Source organism: Opisthorchis viverrini, assembly GCF_000715545.1.
Source record: "Opisthorchis viverrini unplaced genomic scaffold opera_v5_188, whole genome shotgun sequence".
In the NCBI taxonomy this organism is placed as follows: Eukaryota; Metazoa; Platyhelminthes; class Trematoda; order Opisthorchiida; family Opisthorchiidae; genus Opisthorchis; species Opisthorchis viverrini.
This window is the reverse complement of record NW_008751842.1, coordinates 231,410-252,250: the sequence shown is the minus strand read 5'-3', so window position 1 is coordinate 252,250 and position 20,841 is coordinate 231,410. Positions and strand designations below refer to the sequence as shown.

The 20,841-nt window shown below is 42.1% G+C and overlaps 2 protein-coding genes across 2 annotated transcripts in view; one reads left to right on the top strand and one right to left on the bottom strand.

The window, feature by feature from the left end:
- T265_07776 (hypothetical protein) overlaps positions 1-20,841 on the bottom strand; it is a gene marked incomplete at both ends in the record, with an annotated part of 99,299 nt that overhangs the window by 46,650 nt on the left and 31,808 nt on the right. The gene's annotated exons all lie outside the window — the stretch shown is intronic.
- T265_07778 (hypothetical protein) lies at positions 864-6,861 on the top strand (the record flags this gene model as incomplete). The annotated part of the gene is made up of 3 exons (XM_009173390.1): positions 864-919; positions 1,207-1,231; positions 6,700-6,861. 3 exons carry the CDS (start codon positions 864-866, stop codon positions 6,859-6,861), a joined length of 243 nt encoding a protein of 80 aa, XP_009171654.1.

The window sequence follows — 20,841 nt, the reverse complement described above, 5'->3', positions numbered from 1 at the left end:
GCAGTTCGTGCGGGTTGGTGTCAATGAATCCGCAACCAAGCAATAATAAAATGAGTGTTCGGTTGAGCAACGGGGACTTAAGTCGAAGGATGTATCCAGTGCCAAAAGCTATAGTGATTGGGTCACATATTGCTCATGCCGATCCATCGTCTACCAAGATGAGTTCAGATTTCCTTGCCGCAGTCAGATCGTTGGTGGACAATCTTTGACCCGACAGAGGGGTTTAAAAGAGGTGACGGAGTGTATTTGCTTTTAATGCAGCTGACCTTCCAGAATGGGGACTGCGTGGTTTCCACTGTGCCTGGTTGGAGATGCTGCAAGATGCGGCCTCTAGTCGATGTCCGATCATGTCGTCATTAGATATCCAGATTGCCTGAATGAGTGTCCGGAGGTTTGGGTGCCTCAGAATGATTGTGGTAGACTATCGCTGACCCCTTCTTCATTCACTTTTACTTTTTTATTCATACTAAGTTTTCCAAGCGAATTACGGCTGGATGGCAGCAAAACATCAGTGTTAAATGCTGATGCTGTACTTAGGACGATGATGAGCTTTTTATGCCCCCTATTCTGTCCAAAAATTCCTCTTATTTAGACTGAGTAGTCAGTTTGGGAATCAAATAGGAACTTGAAAGGACTATGGACTGTAAGTATAAAGTTAAATGCAGAGATTGCACTAAGGTTTACATGGGACAAATGGCCAGGGAACTGCACACCTTAATCCATGGGCATAAAAGAAGGATGAACGAACCTCCAAAGAATGCGGAAGAATACCAAGCGCTGGTGGGACATGTGTTAGACATAGAAGAGATCTGGATAATGTGGAAGTCCTAAAACGGGGACTGCGATTCACACCATAACAGCTGATGGCCCAGGAAGTTGAAATCACAAAGCAATACAGCGCAATGAGAATAGAGGGCTTGTGATTGACGAGCGTATGGGGAGAGGTCTTAGATAAGAGCAGCCGCACATTTTGAAAAAAGGTGCCTTCAAAATGGCCAGGTTCTATAGAAACTCGTAATTAAGTTGACTATTTTAGTTCTCAGTGACGACCTGTACTTGCAAATTTCGCTCGAGTCAGCGTTTGTACCCGCGCATTTTGTCGAGTGAGGGAGAGAGAGAGTTGGAGTTATTTGTGCAGGGAAATAATATGGAAGCATTTAGTAAGTCAGGTGTTCATTTTATTATAACTGATTTCTATCATTCTAGGTCATTTGGTCCACAAGAATTATTGGTGATTGGGAAGAACTTAACTCCACACTGGTCCTGGTTTGTAGCGTTAAGGAACTATTTCCAGTTGGCTGGTTTTTTATTAGGCCTCCAACAATTCATCGTGTGGTTAAAAATCTTTTCTTCATAATTATTGAACAACTGTTCATCTCATATTAAAAGTAGCTTTCTGAAACGGTTTTCTAAACTCTTGCTTGATTCCTTACTACATATCGTTTCCCCAAACAACAAATCCAAACTTTCCACTCTGTCTAACTGTTACTTGATCAACAGTCCATTCCGCATTTGGCGGTGTAGTGGGGTTCAGCATCCCGATGACAGTCTGTCACCCAAGCATCTCTAAGATTTGCTCCCATCAACTGCATGTCCGTCGTCTTCAGCATTAACCCTGATTGAGCGTGTGTAGCCTTGAAAAGTGTTTTGAAAAACAGGGTAATACATGCACAGCTGAGCACTTCGTTTCATACTGAACTGTTGTAAACTTGTGACTCAAATGCAAATTAATGGACTCTTTTGCTCATAATTTTTTAGCCCTATTCTTAATGTGCATTCACTACGGGTTTTCAAGTCCTTTATTCACAAAGTGGGCATTCCTAAAGTCTTCTAATATTTTGTGCAGTTTTGTGGTACTAGATTTGTAACCCGCAATGCGATTATTATTAGAAAAATCCTGCGTGAAATTTTTTCTCACTCATCTTAAGAAGACAGCTGGCACTAGAAAGTTAGTAACTGCAAGTGAATTGCCAATAATTAAGTGGACGCTTATTCGAAAGTGTGCACGCTTATAAGTACATGTGATCAGGTTATGAATGATATCGATTTCACACATTTACATGTGATATTTCGTACTTAGTGTTAACTGAAATTTATACTGTCGAAAGAAGTTGTCGTGGAGGCATAGCTCAGTGGTAGAGCATTCGACTGCAGATCGAGAGGTCCCCGGTTCAAACCCGGGTGTCTCCTGGTTTTCCGTAATCTTACGTCATGATAGTGATTAAATCAAGGTAAATGGTAGGTTATGATTAGACTCCAGGATATGCGCCGACATACTGTGGGCGATCAGCTTTCGCAGAACCTTGCAAACAGTGGTGTCTACTGTCACCAAAAGTCCCAGTGGTAACAGCCTTTTCTATTAATCTTGTTGGAGAAAAGTGCAGGGGAATTTTTTTCGGCGAATTTCGACAGCGTTTATCCCAGGCTGACTGAGTCAACAAATGGATGGGTTGTCAAATATTCTGTCGTATGGATTGTCCAATGGTCATTCGAAAACACTAACTATGCTTGCTATGCAGTCAGAATTTGACTGTATGGTACCCATTCCAACGAGCAGACCCCAAGGAAGAGCCACATTCTTTGATGAGGCAGTTTTATCGACGGGAAACTTATATTCTTTTGGGAAGAAAATACCTTCAGAACCAAAGAAAATTCACGTTCTGTGTCCTCCAAGTTTTTCTTCGATCTCTCTCTCTCTCTGTCGTGAGAATGCAATAGCTGATAGAATTGATTTGCGCTTCCGATCAGGCTTACTTCCCAACCATCGCGTTAGACAATTGATGTCAAATTATTGCTGGTAAAATGGGCCGCAACCTTACTTGACTGTCCGACAAGAGTTCATCCTATGGTGCGTGCACAATCAAGATACGGGCTGTAGAAAGCCCGGTACTACGAACGATCCACAGTACATCCATAAGGGCGATAACCTAACGGCACGTAGCATAACGAGTAATCCGGACCGGCGTACCCAGTCCGAACTGACCGTGGAAGGCATCACGCTGAGCTAACTAGATAGAATTGATCCACAGTGAATGACAGCGTTGGAAGTCGACAGTTCGCGTTTGATCGAGGTTCAGGTTGGCGGTCATCGTTTCTACGGAAGGTGGATTCGGCGGGCTGATAATTTGTGCAACATGCCTTTGACCCCACGTGTCTGTTACAGCAACAACGGCAGAGTATAGGATGGGTATCTCAATATGACTGGATATTTAGCAGACTCAATATTAAACAGTATTCCTTGATATGTCAAACAACATATTCCTGATGGACCGTTTCATTTCGTGGTTTCGCTTGAGTTCAGCTAGATGACGATTGTTCATAATCAGGGGTATAGTGCCTGTCAGCAACCATACTTTCACACCACCGTGCCTACAAACATGCTTTAGTTAACGGTAAAAAAAGATTATTTGACATTTAGTGTTTTTATCAAGTAAAAGGTATAATCAAACCTTCACACAAGCTACTTGAAACCCCATGATGGAATACAGATACCCGACCTAAGAATATAAACAGCCATTCCTCAATTCCATTCAACAAGGAAAGATTTTGGTGTCCACAGAAAGTTCTTCTCTGCCCATACCAAAAACCTTTCTATTTTTAATTCCCAAGACTTAGCTTCGCAAATTAGTCACTCTTGTGTTTTCTGTGGCGTTGAAGTGTTTGCCTCCCCCTTTTCCTGTGTTACCAGGTGAAAAAACGTATGACGATTTGACTTACTGATCAATTTCATTTCGAAATGCAATTTCTCGCGCTCCAGACGTGTTTCGAAATCCCATAACCAGACAAGAAATATTTCACTTGAGTGCGTTTATCTATCACCTCAGAAGCTGGCTACCTCGGAAGCTGTGCGGCTATTGGAGATAAATCTCAAGAGGAATTTTCGTTTTTTCTCTTCCGTACACTTTAAATTCCCTATTGCGGCATGTCTGTCGAATCTCTTTGAAAATATAGAACGCATACGTCTATCTATACCAAAATGATACAAAAACCCTCAAGTAGGATAACAGACCATTTATTGAGCATGCTGAACCATAGTTTGCGAATAGTGTGCTGTTTTCCATGCCGTATTCAGAGCGGCGTCAGCAGCTCAGTTGTCAACCTGGGATCTGGTAGGGGGATACGAAAGTGGTTACGAAAAGTTTTAGCGATGTTTGTACGAGTCACCTTCCAAAGTGAGGCCTGCGGCATCCACCTTGCACATTGACAATTTGCAAGATACGGTTCCTAATGGATGTGAGAGGCGTTCTTATTGTCAATTTCCATCGAGATTTTCCAATTGAATGTCTGAAGGTGTAGGCTCTTCTATTTGGTTGTGTTAGGCCAGAACTAAGTTCCTTCCTAATGCACTTTTATTCTTTTCTTCACAGTGAGACCTTCAGACGAATGAAGGTTGTATGCCAGCACAGCATGAGTTTTGGACACCGGGTATTCTGCTGTTGATGATAGCCTTTGTCTAGGGGAGACAATCTTCCTTACTAAATTTTACAGGCTGGAATGTGCCTCTTGATTGGTCATCTTGGATCAGGAGCAGACGAATTAGAATTAACCTTCGTTTAAAATCGCAGTTCACAAGGAAATCCGATCGATCACTAGTGGGAGTGTCAAAATAGCCACACTGTTATACCCTTTATCCACGAATCCAACACAATTAGACTGCAGATTAAACAAGATTCCACTCACATCAAAGAAAGATAGTCAAAAACGAAAAAGCATATTGAGTACGTGACCGACAGAAAGAGACCAAAATACCTTCTTTTGTTTACTTTCGATGAATTCTGTCGAAAATTTCGGAGAGAATTGTTACTCGTAGCCATAGCACTAAAACAACACGCCGGACGACGTGAGGCATGATAACCTCCATGATCACCCATTTCGGTAGCTTAAAATGTCAAAACAACACTTTTCTCAAACACTTTCCACAAACACAAAGTAATCTCAAATTAGAATCAGGTCCTATCTTTGTCACTGGAGAAGCAATCTGATGTTCACTTTTGCTGCCTTCCAGAATTAACACCAATGGGATCAATAGGAAACGGTTTCGATTTTTGTAATTCTACTTTGTCTGATTGCATCCTGTTACGATGGTTCAGTTATGCACACCTACCTGAAGGGATTCTAAAGACTGATACTAGCTGATCGGGATGTTTGTAGGAGTGTTATCTTAGTTGGAAACTCGGCAATATCCTGTCTTATTTCCACCAACTAGAATCAAATGATGCTTACCAATGTTTTAGGATGGGAACTTGGCTAAGTACCTCCAACAAGAAGTTGACAGGCGATAGCAAGACATCACCACACGTCCATACATAAAGTCTTTCAAAAGTATTTTTTGATAACAATTGAAAAGCGACTCTTTAATATTAATTTTGCAGTTAGTCTGTGCCAGCTGAATCCTCCACTGGAGCGAACCTAACTAAGGGAAGTGACAAATCCATTTTTCTCTTTTATGTGATTCTCTAGTGAATCTTTCTTGAAAGATCACGTGGAATATTGGCATGACGTTTCATGAAAACCTCCGTGGGTTGTTTGAAGGATGTCACCCGGATGACAGTGTTGCAAACTGAGAAATCAAAATACCGTGTGTTCACAAATGTAAATATTTCTGTTCCGGCGCTTCTTCCTCAACACAAGCTTCCACGACGTGATGAGCCATCACTACTACATCCTCATATTTTAATCTCCGATGAAAGAAATCTGAGTCTCATTTCTTCAAATGGATGCTTGGTCGTAAGTACAGGAGTCCCGATGGTTTGGACTTGATATAAGCAGTTTCTGTAGATAGATATGGGAAAGGTAGTTTTTGTGGTGTTCAGCTAGGGACCTTATAGTTCCAGCGTCACAGCAACCATTATGTCATACCCAAGGTTCATCAGACGTTTGCAACAAGGCTGTCAGAATCTGGACGAAACAGAAAAATGCGTGGAAATTGATGTATTCTCCACTCCGGAAATCCGCCCATTTATGACTCATAGGAACCTATTCTGAGCAACACATGTGGCTACTGTTTGAGTAAGTGCTTTGCTCCTTTTGACTTAGCGAACAACGGGGAAGTATTTTGTCGATGAATGGAATGCAATTTCCACAGTTCATGGGTGTTGGTCCAATCCAGAGTGCAGCACTGTGATAAAATTACCAAAAACTCTAAAGTGTTAACCCAACTTTAGGAAGCGAATCTGGTCTAATGTAGTTGGTTTCCGCTTGTATGAGATCGTCAAGGATAATATCTATTTAGGATAAAAATATGCATGGTTTTAGTAATGATTCAAAGTGAAAAAACAACAATCAGTTTTCGGTAATGTGCTTTACTGAATGTTTTTCCGTCAATCTTACAGGTTGGTTTTACTTCGTCTTTCTGCTCTTTCAGTTCGTTTAAGAATAATACCTTTTAATCATAAAACAGTACTTCCTGCCAAACCTGGAAGAAACTTTCCTGTGCTCAGCAGGTCACAATCTAAACCGTAAAAACTAAAGGTATAAGCACCTAACATTACAGTCCAAGCAGTAGAGTTACAAGGCTTTAGTTTGGCTTTCTTGAAAGCCAACCAAGAAGCAGAAGCTGTGACTTTCAAGGTATTTTCATCTTCTGTTCTTGCATTTACACTGGACTCACTTTCACTTGATGTGTTCTGTCCTTTTGGAAAGAGGATTCAAGACCCAATTAACGGGTGATGCACTGAACCCCCCTTCCGTCTCTCTCAGTTCTGGCTGCAAACCTCTCGGGATGAAGAAGCCGGGGCGGCCGCTTCTACTGGTGATGGTAAAAAAAGAAGGCCTTCGCAGCGAAGTTGTTTATTAGAGAAACGACAACAAGAACAGCTAAAGACTATTGGACAGGGGGCGAAACGCCCATATGCATCTTGACTATTGAATATCCATCTTCTCCTGAACTTCACCCTGAACTTTTCTGGATACTCATTGACTGTTACTCAAATTCAAGCAAATGCCACAAAGCGACTCCACAAATTCCCAAATAGGTCTCAATTTTCAAGAGACGCGAAGCGCATTTACGAGGAGACGCTACTCGTATGCTTCATCAGTAGTATCTACCGCTTGGTAGCGCCAGTAAACTTGCTGATAATCGCTGCCTGTTTATTGCATTTGCCTACAATCTAAAAGACTGACTCTGGTACTCTTAAGGCGGTTTTCATGACTATTCGAGCGATTAGTATTGTTTTGAAAATGGCTTTTAGCGTTTTATTGTGGCGGGCCTTGAAACCATACACTATTTGTGGTTCCTGGGCTATAAATAATATGCAGTCAGGTGGACCTGGAGCTGCTGAAGCTCAATTAGACTGTTGTATTGGAGTAAAATTGAGACGCATGAACATCAGCGAGCACTCGTTGCAGTCATGTGATAACCATAGACCGTTTCTGGGTATCAATAACATCCAAGCAACTCAAGACACCTGTGCACATAGCGTATCCGCATGCGATTCAACCCCCAATACTAATAGACTATATCATCATTGGCTATAGATGACGTGGGTCGCTCGTTCAGGAACACCTATAAGGAATCAGATCACACGCGTTTTTGTTGCTGTCTTTTTGCGGAGCTTTTCTGGAGCGTATATTGCGCATCCCCTCAAGATGTTCACAAATCAAATAGCCACCAAAAAAGAACAATGACACCAATGTAGAGCAAGCATACTAAAACCACCTGCTGAAACCTTCCCGAAAAATGTGGTCAGAAACCCCGCAATATGCGATATGCTACGCTCGTAGAAGGACGCAACCACAAAGAATTCAGCAATGAATTGGAAAAGGTTTGGAACCGATTGAGAAGTCATCGTTTCAGAAGAGCTTGATAAACAATCGATAGTTTTTATTTGGGCAACGTTTCACTTTTGATACAAAAGCTTCATCAGGCCAAGTGAGCAGGTCACCAAATTGGCTAGGTTATAAGGCAGACGGGGAACCAATTTGGGGAGCCAATTTGGTGACCTGCACATTTGGCCTAATGAAGCTTTTGTGTCAAAAGCGAAACGTTGCCCAAATAAAAACTACCGACTGTTCATCAAGCTCTTCTGAAATTCAGCAATGAATTTAAAGAATGCATTAGCATTGCTCAAAGCTCCAACACTTACTTCTTTTTCTGGAGAGTAAAATGGAACTCCACGAAATGCCAAACGTCTGGTGAAAAAGAATGACTGCGCGGATCCAGAATATTTATAAGCCCAGATCTTAGGAGGTGGAGACGACAGTCGGCGGGAATGCATGTAAAGCATTTCAAAATACACCTATCGACCCGAAAAATGCTTCTAGTGGGGTGAAATATTCACTGATAACAACGGTTCGCTAATTGCTAAACGAGAAGAACACCTAAATCGTTAGGTTACACGCCATAAACAACAATTCGAGTGGACACTTATAGTTGTAAAGCCAGGTTCCGACTCAGAAAACAGCCCTTGACAGTGAATTTAGAGCCTTCATTGAATGTAGGCGAACGTCTTTCCGCCATCAAGCGTCACCAATTGACTGGTCGAGATCAAATCCCACCCGACCTGTTAAATGGTGGAGATGAAATACTCAGCCGTTGCCTGCCTAAGTTATCTGGCTCTATGGGGAAAAAGGAGAACATCGTCGTCAACGGGAATGAGTCAACAGCGATGCCCATTTTCACAAAGGGTGCCAACAGTGGGTGTGGCAGTCACAGAGGATTCCTCGAGCCAGCTGACGTCGACACAGTGGAGTTTTGCACCAAGGTAAGTAAAGTGATGACGCTTAGCCGCCAACACAGAATCACTGAAATTTCACATGCGATTTGTAGTTACTTTATAACATGAAAAATAGGCGAGAAAATATACATTTTGTAGGGGAGCCGTTAGTTTGGTAACCGCAACTTAGACAACACACGGGGCTTGGCATCCTCATAGTTGTCTCAGTTCAGTAATTGCGCACCCGTTCAACTCTTCACCACATGTCAGGACGCACCCAGACATGAAAAAAGCACATGTGCAGAGAGTGACGCATCGCCAAGGTCACCATCGGTTCGACACGTCCGGAAAGTAGGTGAGTTGGCGGCCCCCACCAAACACGGCTTAGCAACATAAGACCAGCGTAGTTCGCCTGAGACTGTTCACGACCGGAACACCGCCATCGGCTGTGCGGAGCGAACAAGTGAACGACCATATTTGGCCGTTTAGTCATCCTACATGTTTACGCAGACGCTCTGTATGTTTTGTCCTGACAATACAGCCGTGTCCCCAGTTCTCTGTCTTCTCCCTATCGCGTAGTCTGGCAGGCTCAGTGCAGGCGTAACCCAGAGACGGCCACCCACGATACAACACCACACCTTATATTTCTATCTCCAGGTCTATCCTAACAAGTTACGAAGTCCACACGGTAATGACCAGAATAAAAGTATTTTGGGATTACTGAAGTGAGCGCCTAGACGCCTGATTTACTCAGCGATGTTCTGATCTAAGCTCAACTTTACTGACTGAAGTTACCACTGAATCGAACACCTGACTTCGGAATGCTCTAGTTAAATATCGAATATTGATTTCCCCAGACGATTATTGCCACAGCATCAGATGTTATCAATGTCCCTTTAACGTAATATATGTGACCATTTCTGTCTACCTTGACAATTTCAAGCACGTTGTTCTCCACGGTCAGGATAAGCCTGAGTTCCGGTCAGTTTTGTTCCCTTTGTCGGTTTTTTTTATCACAAAATCAGAGCAATTTTCCAATTCACAGCCTTAATTCAACATATTTATCTTTCACAATTAAGTTGAAAAGTATCCTTTTTGTATCCAAGCTGACCAGATTGGAATTTATGCAAAACCCTCATCGAAAAGAAGTGTCGCATAGAGCAAGAGCATTAATTATGTTGCCAGAAGTTATTGATTCCAAAATCAATAGTGGGATAACTTTTCACTTGGCCTCAGCATGCCTCTGCTGACTACTCCTCCGCGTTGTGTTATTGGTCCGAGCATCATCGAGTTTTTCATCTTGTGAAGAACACTCCGATCATCAATGTTAGACAGGTCGTCCTAAATATTCAATAAATTGAGAGCGTTTCAAAGGCTTGGTAACCGATTCTTACTTCGTAATGGGGTACGCTTCTCACCTGAACATTGATCCTGAGCTTCAGCGAATTATCAAATTTATGTCTAGATGCATTGTGCTACGTGATGAAAAGTCTCTTAAGTTGTCGAGCTGCCTACTCAGTTAGTCGCGGAGCTCACATGACTTCCCCGTTTCTGTTCTGGCACGCATCCAGTTCTTTCATGTGCGTTCTGCTACTGTTTATGCTTTTTGTACGGATACTTTGGTTGCGTGTGAAGATCGGCTTACCAATTTGGTTAAGTTCTACCAATCAGTGTTAATTCGCTGGTTTGGCGTCGCACACACGAAAGATGTCTTTGTTACGCTCAATATAACCATCACCTTCAACTGATATACCCGATTCGAAGCGGTAGAGCTGTGTAGACAACAGGTGAGTACAAGCGGCTGTAAAGTGTGTGCACATTTTAGCCTACCCTGTTCCCATCGTTTTAGCTTTTTGATATTAATTTGTCTTGAATTGATATTTCATTTTAGAAACCAACTTGTATTTGAGAGCAACCGTGGATTCAAGTATAAGCAGTTGTGCCCCGAAATGACTGCACAACTAAGCGGATATTTAAATGTGGGGTTGTAAAATTGAGTAACAAATAAGTAACAGTCAGCGTAACAAAAACTGGGACACAAAAGTACTAATGCACAAAACAGCCTACTATCAAGAAAAATCACTTGCTTGGAGAGTTGACAACAACGTTTTCCGTTAGTTTTAAATAACCCTGTAGGAGGCCAGCTACATCCCTGCTCTATGATCGTGTTTCCCGGTAAGTTAAATAATTACACGTCTAGGCGACACTAATACTTGTCAGAAAAGCCTTTTTTCATAATGGGCAGGTGATATGGCCCTCTTTATTGGTATGATGTACAGATTTTGGCACTTTGTGCCGTAAATGAAACCAGTTTATGATGAAAAGCCGAAAAGCTTGTACAGTTGCACCGTCCCCATTGGATATCACCTGCACTACACATCTCGCGATACTTCAGGAAGTCTCGAATCTTAGATTAGCATCATGTGTAGGACGAACTAGCCAACAGACGTGTACAAATCTCACACTTACCTCAGTCTATAAGTAGCTCGGAGGAAGAATAGAATTCATCCGATGAATGAAACTTGAATCTAAGATGTCGCCAATCGAGAAGCAGTCGACAGTTGTGACCATTCGAGGTGAATCCTGTGATTGAAGGCCTAGGGGTACTATCTCCTGTTCAAGTGCCAGATTATAACGCTGCAGATTACCTAATGGTGAGCGAACAATTAAGTATTCAAACTATTAGCAGAAAAGTCGCGGGTTCGGAAACGGGCACAATTTTGCGGGATGCGCATTGCTGACAATTCCCGGTTAAGATGGAGCCGCTGTACGATGCTTCTTAGCTTCCCGGAATAGATTGGCCTGACATACAGGACAAAATATCGATTGGATGAAGTTTCGTGCAAGCTTCCTCTAATCCAAAAGTGGAAATGTGGAGGAAGCAACGAGTGAATTAGGTATCGTTCTCCATAAACTTTTAAAAACGGAATAAGATTCAACCAACCGGCTTTCCCCGTGCATCATGGAAACAGCAAGCAAAAGAAAGTTTTCGTAATTTCTTAAAGTTACGAAATTCTTCATTTTAATTCATTTAATGACAGATCTTACTTTGCGATAAGTGAACAAGCAGATCATTTTTAGATTGCTTGTCCCCCAATACGAGATAGAGTTATGAATGCACATTAGCCGAACAAGCATGAGAGTGTAGACGAATCAGAAATGCCCTAACAATGAAAAGCAACTTCGGTTCGTTTCAGAAAGATTAAACTTGAGCCAGACAACAGTAGCATTACTTGGGACCCGTTGGTCGTTGTTTTTCGGGTTTCTGAGACCTGGAGTACTTTTCAGTAAAAATTTTGTCCTGTCAGTGAGGCCAATTAATGCTGACAAGCCGATAAACGCTATATAGGTGTCTGATCCTTAGCGGGAACTATCAGCAGTGAGAACTTTACGAAATTCCAGTTGGGAGTGTCCAACCCGTGAACTTCCAGCCAATTGTTGTGTGCTCCACCATTTGGTCTCCAGGGGCCGAACAGCAGTATTTTGCTTCCGCTTAGATAGAATAGGGCGCCATTCAGCCCCAACTATAGAACCCATATCACGTGGTCACCTATTAACTGGCTCTTCCATTTTTTCAGAGAGAAGTTTTACTCATCTTGTGAAGTTTTTCTTCCTCTGAGCCGCCTATAGATTAGTTGTAATGCGATATTTTGTAATTTTCAACTGAGAATACCTACTGTACTAAAAGTACTACCTATTTTCGTGTGTGCGGATTGTGTTTTTGACCACGCTGTTCCTCACACAAAACCTTTTAAGGCAAATTTTAACACTGAAAATACTTAGAAAAATATACAAATGACTTTTATCTGATCGCTTTGCATCCAGGACGCCGGGTTTCTGAGAGCGGCAAAGTGAATGAGTAGATAAGCTATTTCTCAAAGTCAGTGAAGAACTCGAACTCAACAAACGACCGGATAAAATCTGAGTTTGAACCAAGAAACCTAAACATAAAGTAGGGAATTTCTGACGCAAACGCAGATTGTGAATGCAAAAAATAATCAGTACATCCTTTGGTTTTTATTATTATTCCGTCACATGAGCTGTCAACACCTGTCACTAAGTTAACAAATAAACTTTTCGGATACTTTACTATACTTACTACGGATTTTATAAACGGATCAAACAAACCAAACTTGTACCATAAACCTCGTGAACCTGACCGGACCGGACGAAAACGCTAAAGCTGCTTTGAAGTAAATACTACTGGCTGAATCTTCACTTGACTATACGATAGCTTCTAAAAGATGTGCAGTTTGGTGTTCCGACAAAACCAGCCCATTTGTGATTGAAGTTTATAAATCCAAGAAAGTTCAGGAGGCATACTTACAGGGATGTACTGGGATTTTTGAGATCCGCTTCCTGCGACGAGTTTTGCTCATTGAAATAGTTCGGTCCTACATTCAGTACCCATACATCACTCCGATGGCAATCTCAGCCCAGAAAAAACACGCTGCCATGTCGAATCAGACGCGAGCTGCCATTATCGGCTTTCCGGTTCCAGCTGAACAATACAAAGTATTTTCTAACCGCCAGTAATTGCGATAATGCCTATAATTGAGAGCCAAGTTGCATCACCTTTCTCAAAAACGCTACACGTCTTCGCTTCCTAACAGGCACCGGTGGTGAGACTAGCATTTACCTGTATATTCTTGGGAATTGCGAGAGCCAAGTTGCATCACCTTTCTCAAGAACGCTACATGTCTTCGCTTCCAAACAGGCACCGGTGATGAGACTAGCATTTACCTGTATATTCTTGGAAACGCTACCTCAGACTACCAACATTCTACTCAGAATTCATACCGTGATTTAGGCTGAGATCCTGAGCTCCATTGTTGACCTAAAGTGGAGAAAACTCTGTTTGTGGGACAACATGCCTGTTCCTGGTGAAGCTATTTCTCCTAACTCGATGGAACTTACGCCGGCCTCGCTAACCCTTGTAAATATTTCCATTGAAGGCAAAAACTCGGTCATCCTTCTCTTAACTAACCCGTCTATTTTTGATTAGCCGTAAAGTTTACTCCCCGCCCCCACAAAAAAAGAAACTTTGGCTCGAGAAGATGAAATTCAACCATGTACTTCAGTATCGTCTTTCCATCTAATTGTCAGGCATTACCTTGCGTATGGTCCCAAAGAAAACTGTAGACTACTGACGGTCCTGCGATGGGTACCGAACCCTCACTAACGTCAATGACTCTCACCGCTACATGATTCCTCACGTACACGATTCTATAGGGCTACATGGAAGACTTGTCCTCTTTAAAACCGATTTGGTGCCTACTGCCCAATTCTCCTGGCCTTCGATAACATCCACATACTGCCTACAGTCCCGAAAGTAACTGCACATTCTGGACTGTATGGATTTTTTCTTATGCCTTCCAGTTTATATCAGACTGACAGATTATCCCAGCGCTTTATTGATCTCGTTCCTCGTGTTTAGAACTCCGTTTCTGTTTTTGTCGACGGTATTTTGTATTTCAGTTGGTTTCTGGAGTGACTATGTTGGACTTTCTCGGCCACAATGTTGTTTCTGATGGCACTAAGCCCCATTCCAAGAAAGTTTTCGCGATTGTCACACTCTGTCACACAGTCCTTCGGTGATTTTTAGACAGGATCAACCAACGGTATAATCTCATCCCCACTCGTTCAGCTTCTTTGCGATCAGTTGTTGAGCGTCTTCCCCTGCCTACAACCGTCACTGGTGTATACCGCTTAAATCCTGCTTGTGGCCAGATGAGTCTACGGACTAATATCTCTCACTTTAACGTTGTCGGCTTCATTCGGCAAAGGCACTGACGTAATCAGAATCCTGTGATCTTTTTTCTGAGGACTACGGTACTTTATGGATCTCCGGAAGTGCGGACCATTTGTTGTCTATATACACGCCAAAATCCACTTGTTTTCGCCTTCAGTCCTAAATCCGAAGACCGTTCTGCTCTCAAAACATGAAAACCCTGCTTTATCAATCACTACACAACAGATAGCTGATCTCTTGCTAACGCCACTTGCTTTGCTACGACCTTCATGTCTTCCGCCTATAATACAGTCTGCGCCATTATGCCTTCGATCTAAGTAACTTCGCCTTTGTGTAGTGTAGTTCGAACGAACTTATTTGTTCTCTGGCGCTTCACCCGGATTTTCTAATCTTCCTATTACCTCCTCACCGGTAATGCAACTGTCGACTGTGGCGATTCACCAGGAAATCCCAGACCATATATTTAATTAGATTTTCGGGTATTGTGTTCTATATCTCATTCAGGTATTCGTGCATCTATAAAGCTAATCACTGATGTATTTTATGGCCAAACGTGTTCATAAACGAAAAAATGGATTATTATTGTCTCCCGGCTAATTAAAGTTTAGAGGCATTGCATCATATCCCCAGGTCACTTTGCACTTCCGGACTGGCCTTTGAGACATGTTCATGTCAGTTGTGGCTTTGTTTATATTAGCAACCACATTGATCCTCTTACTCATTGTCCTAATGCGAAATCGATCCCTGACACCACTACTGAAATGGTTGCAAAGACATTTGCGAAATGCTGAGTACTATTGTTCGGAATTGATGCAACCATCATCACTCGATGTTGATCTCGGTTTGCTTCCAAGTTCTCCTGCAGACTGCAAGCGGAAAGTGACCACTTCAACTACTGCCGCGTCGAATGATTCTACCACCAACTGAAAACTGCTATCACGACGTCGTTCTTCAGTACAACTTACTCGGAGTAATTACGAAATCGCACAACACGTAAAGTAAGTTTTGGGCAGCTCACCTGTGGGACTCGCATTTGGTGCTACCATCAGTTTGGCGGCAGAGATAGTGCTAAAATCACTTGACTCATGTCAACTAAAATTCGCATCCTTCGTGCACCGGTTGAAGCATCCTGCGCGCCACCTGAGGCCAACTCCTACATAAAACATCCCTTCCATCCTCAATATGCGAGGATATTTAATCACACCCCTGTACTGATAATCTTTACAGACAATAACAACTGCCACACGATGACCCCTGCAAATTTACCAGTCTTCACGACAAGTTCTTTGTCAATGACTGTAATGGACACCCCGAAGTGTGTTAGCATTAGCCGTTCGGATGGTGTAAACGTTGATGTGCCACATACCAAAAACATTCGATTCGCCATTTACTTTGTCTTCCAAAATTCTCGTCCCAAATGCTACACCTGTCAGGACATCTACACCTTTCTCCACCGTGCGCAATCAAGCTCACTCCGATCGTGGTGTTGAAAAACAGACCCTTGCTGATCACAAAAGATTATACCTCCACTTTGTTTCTACAATGCCTTTTCGTTTATGTATGCCGTATGAGGAAAATTTGTGACCGGCCTTTGCTTCTGTTGGCTTACTTATATCAACCCTGCTTTTGCTCAGTGTATGTAGCACTTCGCGACACTTTCCATACAAGCATTTGCCTCCTCTGGCATATACGAACTCAATCATGTGCGCATGCATGCACCAGTCTGGCTCAGTCTGGCAATTCGCTGAGTTCAGTTATTATTCAGGTTGGAGCTCCATGGTTTATCTGCCATAATTTCTGTTTGAGACATGTACGCTCTACCTTATATGGTGACTACACATCCATACACATGAATAGTACAAGGCTTTGTGGAGAAGCAACTTGCATTACAGCTGGTGGTTATAGGCCGTTTTGCTGTTACTTATTCCCCCTCTGAACCCTTATATAAATTATAATACCTGCATGTTTTCCTGACGAAACAATATCGAAATATTATGACTGCACCTCGTGTGTTAAATCATGCTATCGCCTGCTGTACGCACGTGTTACTGTAGACTGAGTATAGTAAACCCTGTCGTGACACCTTAGTTATTTGGACAGTCGAACAGGTGTCAGCTTGTGTGGATCAGATATAAAAGTAAATCGTATTGCTATATGTGGTGGACATTAAGTTAGAGTGAGTAGTCTGTGATGTATTTTAAATCTCGGTTGACTTGGAAGTCGAAACTAGTAGTTCCACTACGGTATCAAGTCGTGCATAAGTTACTGCTGCGATTTCCTCCATAACTGACGTTTGTTCATTACATATTCACTAAGAATAGGAATCAGTCCATGTGTAGATGTATTAGAAAGTAGTTTGTTGTGGTGCAGCCTGAAGTGTTCGCGGGTTGTGAGATTGTGAAATACTGTAATGGAATAGGAGTTGTGCGCACTGTAAGAATGCTGTGGCATACTTTACAACGCATGCTTAATCTGGAAAATTTGCTCACTGACAGGCAGCTGATCGCTGTGTTCAGATTTTCTTCTCTCATTCACATTCATCGCCATGTAATGCTTTGGAACTTTTCACCCGTTAGATGAGTTCAACAGACTCTTGGCACATCGGCCCATCATCTGTACACTTCAGTAAGTTGCAGGTACTTTAACGTACCTTTGGAATAAACGAGGATATTCTGCGCATCTGATCCAACTAACCTATAATAAGCCGTGGCTCATCACACTGGCAGGTAAACAACCCACAATGTTGGTCATCTTTACGCTTCTTCAAACAATTAGTAAAAGGCAGGTAGCGAAAATGTTAGTCTGCGGATGAGTATGCTGAAATTAATCGTCAGTGGTACCAAACAAACCTCATTGCATTGCTTCGTTGGTTTTGATGTAATTTACCTCAGAGGATTCTATGATCTTAGAATAGAGTACATATCGTGCAGCTGGTTAACGGTAGCACGAGAAAGTCAGTATTTTCTTTTTCATTTGAAGCAAAGTTAACCCCGTTGACGTTTCCTGAAAACGGCCTCCTTGAGCAATCTGAATTTCAATCAAAACAGTTTATCCTATGACGTAATACAGGACAGATATGAAATCTTGTGTAACAGCACATTACATAATCCTGTTCTGGATAACCTGAAGCTTGTGTGCAGCAATTCATTGTGGGACGTCATCCAGTGACAAATATTTCAGGTGATTGATGATTTGAAAGTTGTGAAAGGAACGCAGGCTATCGACAGGTGTATTATCACACAGTCCTAGATCACATATTTGAAATACACTAAAATAAACTCAGGTGTTCTTACATACTTCCATAGTTCTCAAGAAATGAAGTGTGGGCTGTAAAGATATACTTTTATGTTATTAACTACGAAACGCACAAACGAATGGCATCATTGTCTCCAAATATCTGAACAGCACACAATCTAGTGTAAATAATGGCTGGAAGTTTTCCACTCCGATATCCTCACACTGCTTAAAAATGTTTCTGTCGGTTTACGCAAGGACCTCAGATAACACTACGTAGTGGAACAAGAGGTGGTACAAGCAGAACATAAAGTTGATGGGAACGCGGGAACTGCGCTTATATGATGAGTCTGAAGAAGGGCGGAGCCGGTCGTGTGCTGTCGTAGAGTTTTCAGTAACCTTATGAGTAGTATGTGACATCTAGAAAAGAGGTGTCTTACTTCACCCGATGCCAAGTGTTCCATACCCATAGTAGGCAGCATTATTCTGCTGCGTCAGAGGCCGATGGTTAGACATCACAAAAGCGGTATTTTTACTTATTTGTTTGAAGATCCTGGTAGCGAGCCACATAAAATTCAATGTACTTCGAAGTACAGGACAGCATTCTAAGTTTCTGTTGACCGGAAAGTTTACCGTGGATAATTCGGAAAGTGTTTTCAAGGGAAAAGCAAATATTTGGCTCGGAGACCTTGTAGGCGACCCTTGGTCAGAATCTATTTCGTAACATGTTGCCAATGGGGAAGCTATATTACGGTTTAAAAGTAGCTAACTTCCGCGCCGGCTGATATTTCTCACGAAAGAGCCTTTTCCAAACCATATTTCCTACGGAATGATTGAAACGCGCTTATGTGACCTTACCAGAAAAGCTTCTTTGGTTTCATTTGGGCCTTACTTTTTCGCGAAAAGTTCAGGAGTTTCCACATCAAACGCCGAGCTAAAGTGGTTTGCAGCAGGCGGATATCTAGGGATCAGTTTTCACACCATTTAGAAGCATATTGCCTGCTCAGTTTTCTAGGGCCGTTCGCCCTGTGTGAAGATTGAAATGTTTCATCTCTGATTCAAGGAATAATGAGCCTTGTAGACCACTGGCAACAACGCACTTCTAAGCGTGCATTTGTCATCAACTTGTGTTCATGAAACGACATACTGTGGTGGTTAATGGGCCAACGGAACAGTGTAACTCATTCCGAAATGTCACCACGGGGCAGAAGTAACTCTCGCTGACAAATAATGCTCAAGGTTTTGTCACCTTCACGTTGAAGTAAGTGTTTATAAACAAATTGGATATGTGCTCTCATGAGTCACTTTAAAGATGCCTGAATCAAGATTTCGTTCTCCGTGAAGCATAATTTTTGCAGGAATTCGTCAGTGATTGCATGAGAAACCAAACTTGAATGATATGCATCTTCATTTATGAAGACCTCGCTTTGGAAGGACGCGATCCTTGCAGGTTCCCTTCCGATTGTTGAAAGTGTAATAGACTATTCGAACTCTACTCCAGTAATGCCAACAACATCTCGTTCTTAACATTGCCTTATAAGCATAGAAGATTTTGGTGACAAAATCCAAGCTGTGATAAAATTGTACACGTTCAATGGTTGAGTAATGCGCCAAAGAATAGAGTTCCCGATACTCGACTCCTACGTACTAAGGAAAACTCATATAGAAGTCAGGGCTGAACTGTAATTAAAAGCTCCAACAAGGGGTCCGGTAATACCCGGTTTCCAAATGTCCTTTGTGGGTCATCAGAGTTTCCATGATCTTCGTAAGTCGTATCAGGTCAAAGATAAATAAGTCGCATTGGCAACATCTGACAGAGTTGGTGAACTTAGCGCCTAACCGATGACAGTTTTCGTTGTATTTTATCTGAGAATTATTGGAATCTTAGTTTTCCCGGTGTGGGACTTTTCCATCTATTAAAAGGACAGAGTAATTGTGTGCGCTTGCAGATAAGGGGCAATAAGAATAGAAATATATTGCAGTATTAACATACTGTGTAAATTTTGTTTTTTAGAGTAGGTACGCGAAGTTGTTTCAGATAAAATTCTTAAGGGCCAGTGTTATATTGATCTAGAAATCGTTTCAGCTGGGGACGAAAGCAGCGTTACTAGCCGAAATCCATTTTTTGCTGAATCAAGCAGATTCTTCTTACTACCAAGAAGATCCTGCAAACCTTTACTCTATAGCACTCCTGGTCCTAAGAATGTATAGGTATGTCTTACTTCACGCACGCATTCACTGAATGATGGTTGTCTTCTTTCTCGTTGTCCAATGCACTCCGTCAGGGTCTCTTCAGTAGAAGACTGGTTTGTCAGAGTTCACTTTCTTGTACTTTGAATGGTAGCAGTTACATGTTACATGCACAAGCCATTAAGTTCATTAAAGTACTAGCTGCCAAAGAGCTCGTGTTTCTCTGAAGAGATTACACTACTTAAGTCATGCAGTCATTGAATATTACACCAATCCAAAACTCTGACTTGAGATACCCACCTTCCTATGGCCCAATAAATTTCAAAACACAACCTCTAATGGTACTTCGCTCTGCTCACCCATGCAACATCGAATCCTCGCTGTTTAACGTTCACGGGTTGGACTATAAAATAACTTCGTTTCACCGACCGTGGTAGCCACGGACGGATGTCAGTACACACCAGTTCGTAAGATGAACCACCGCTGTTAACGATAACTCAAACCACATACTCTCTCCGACATCAAATTTTGGTGAGAAATTGGGCGAAGGAAGAGATGTTACCCGCTTGCCGGTCCAAGAACCATAGTTTTCACTGAGCTAGTAACCAATGGGCTAAAACTTATGAAAACAATCGGGTTTTTTGGTGAAGTTCATTTACTTGTTTAGATGGGATTAGTCAAGACAAAATTTAAGTCCGTTATTCAAATTTTATTCAAAAAAGCCACTCGTGATGTAGTCGGGACATTATCCAAAGTGCTTCCCTTGATATACCACTATGCATAAGGATGGAGAAAACACCTATACGACATGACGCCCATGTGGCTTTTGGGGGGGGGCTCATCTAGTAGGTACGATGCCCGAATAAAATCAGTTTTAATTCCTATTGGAACAACAAAGAAGAACATCATTCATGGGGTATTTATCTGAATGTTCCACCAACATCTACCTAATTTTGCAAACGGATACTCAAATGCACTTTGTTCCTTTGCGACTGCGCAAATGAAATTATA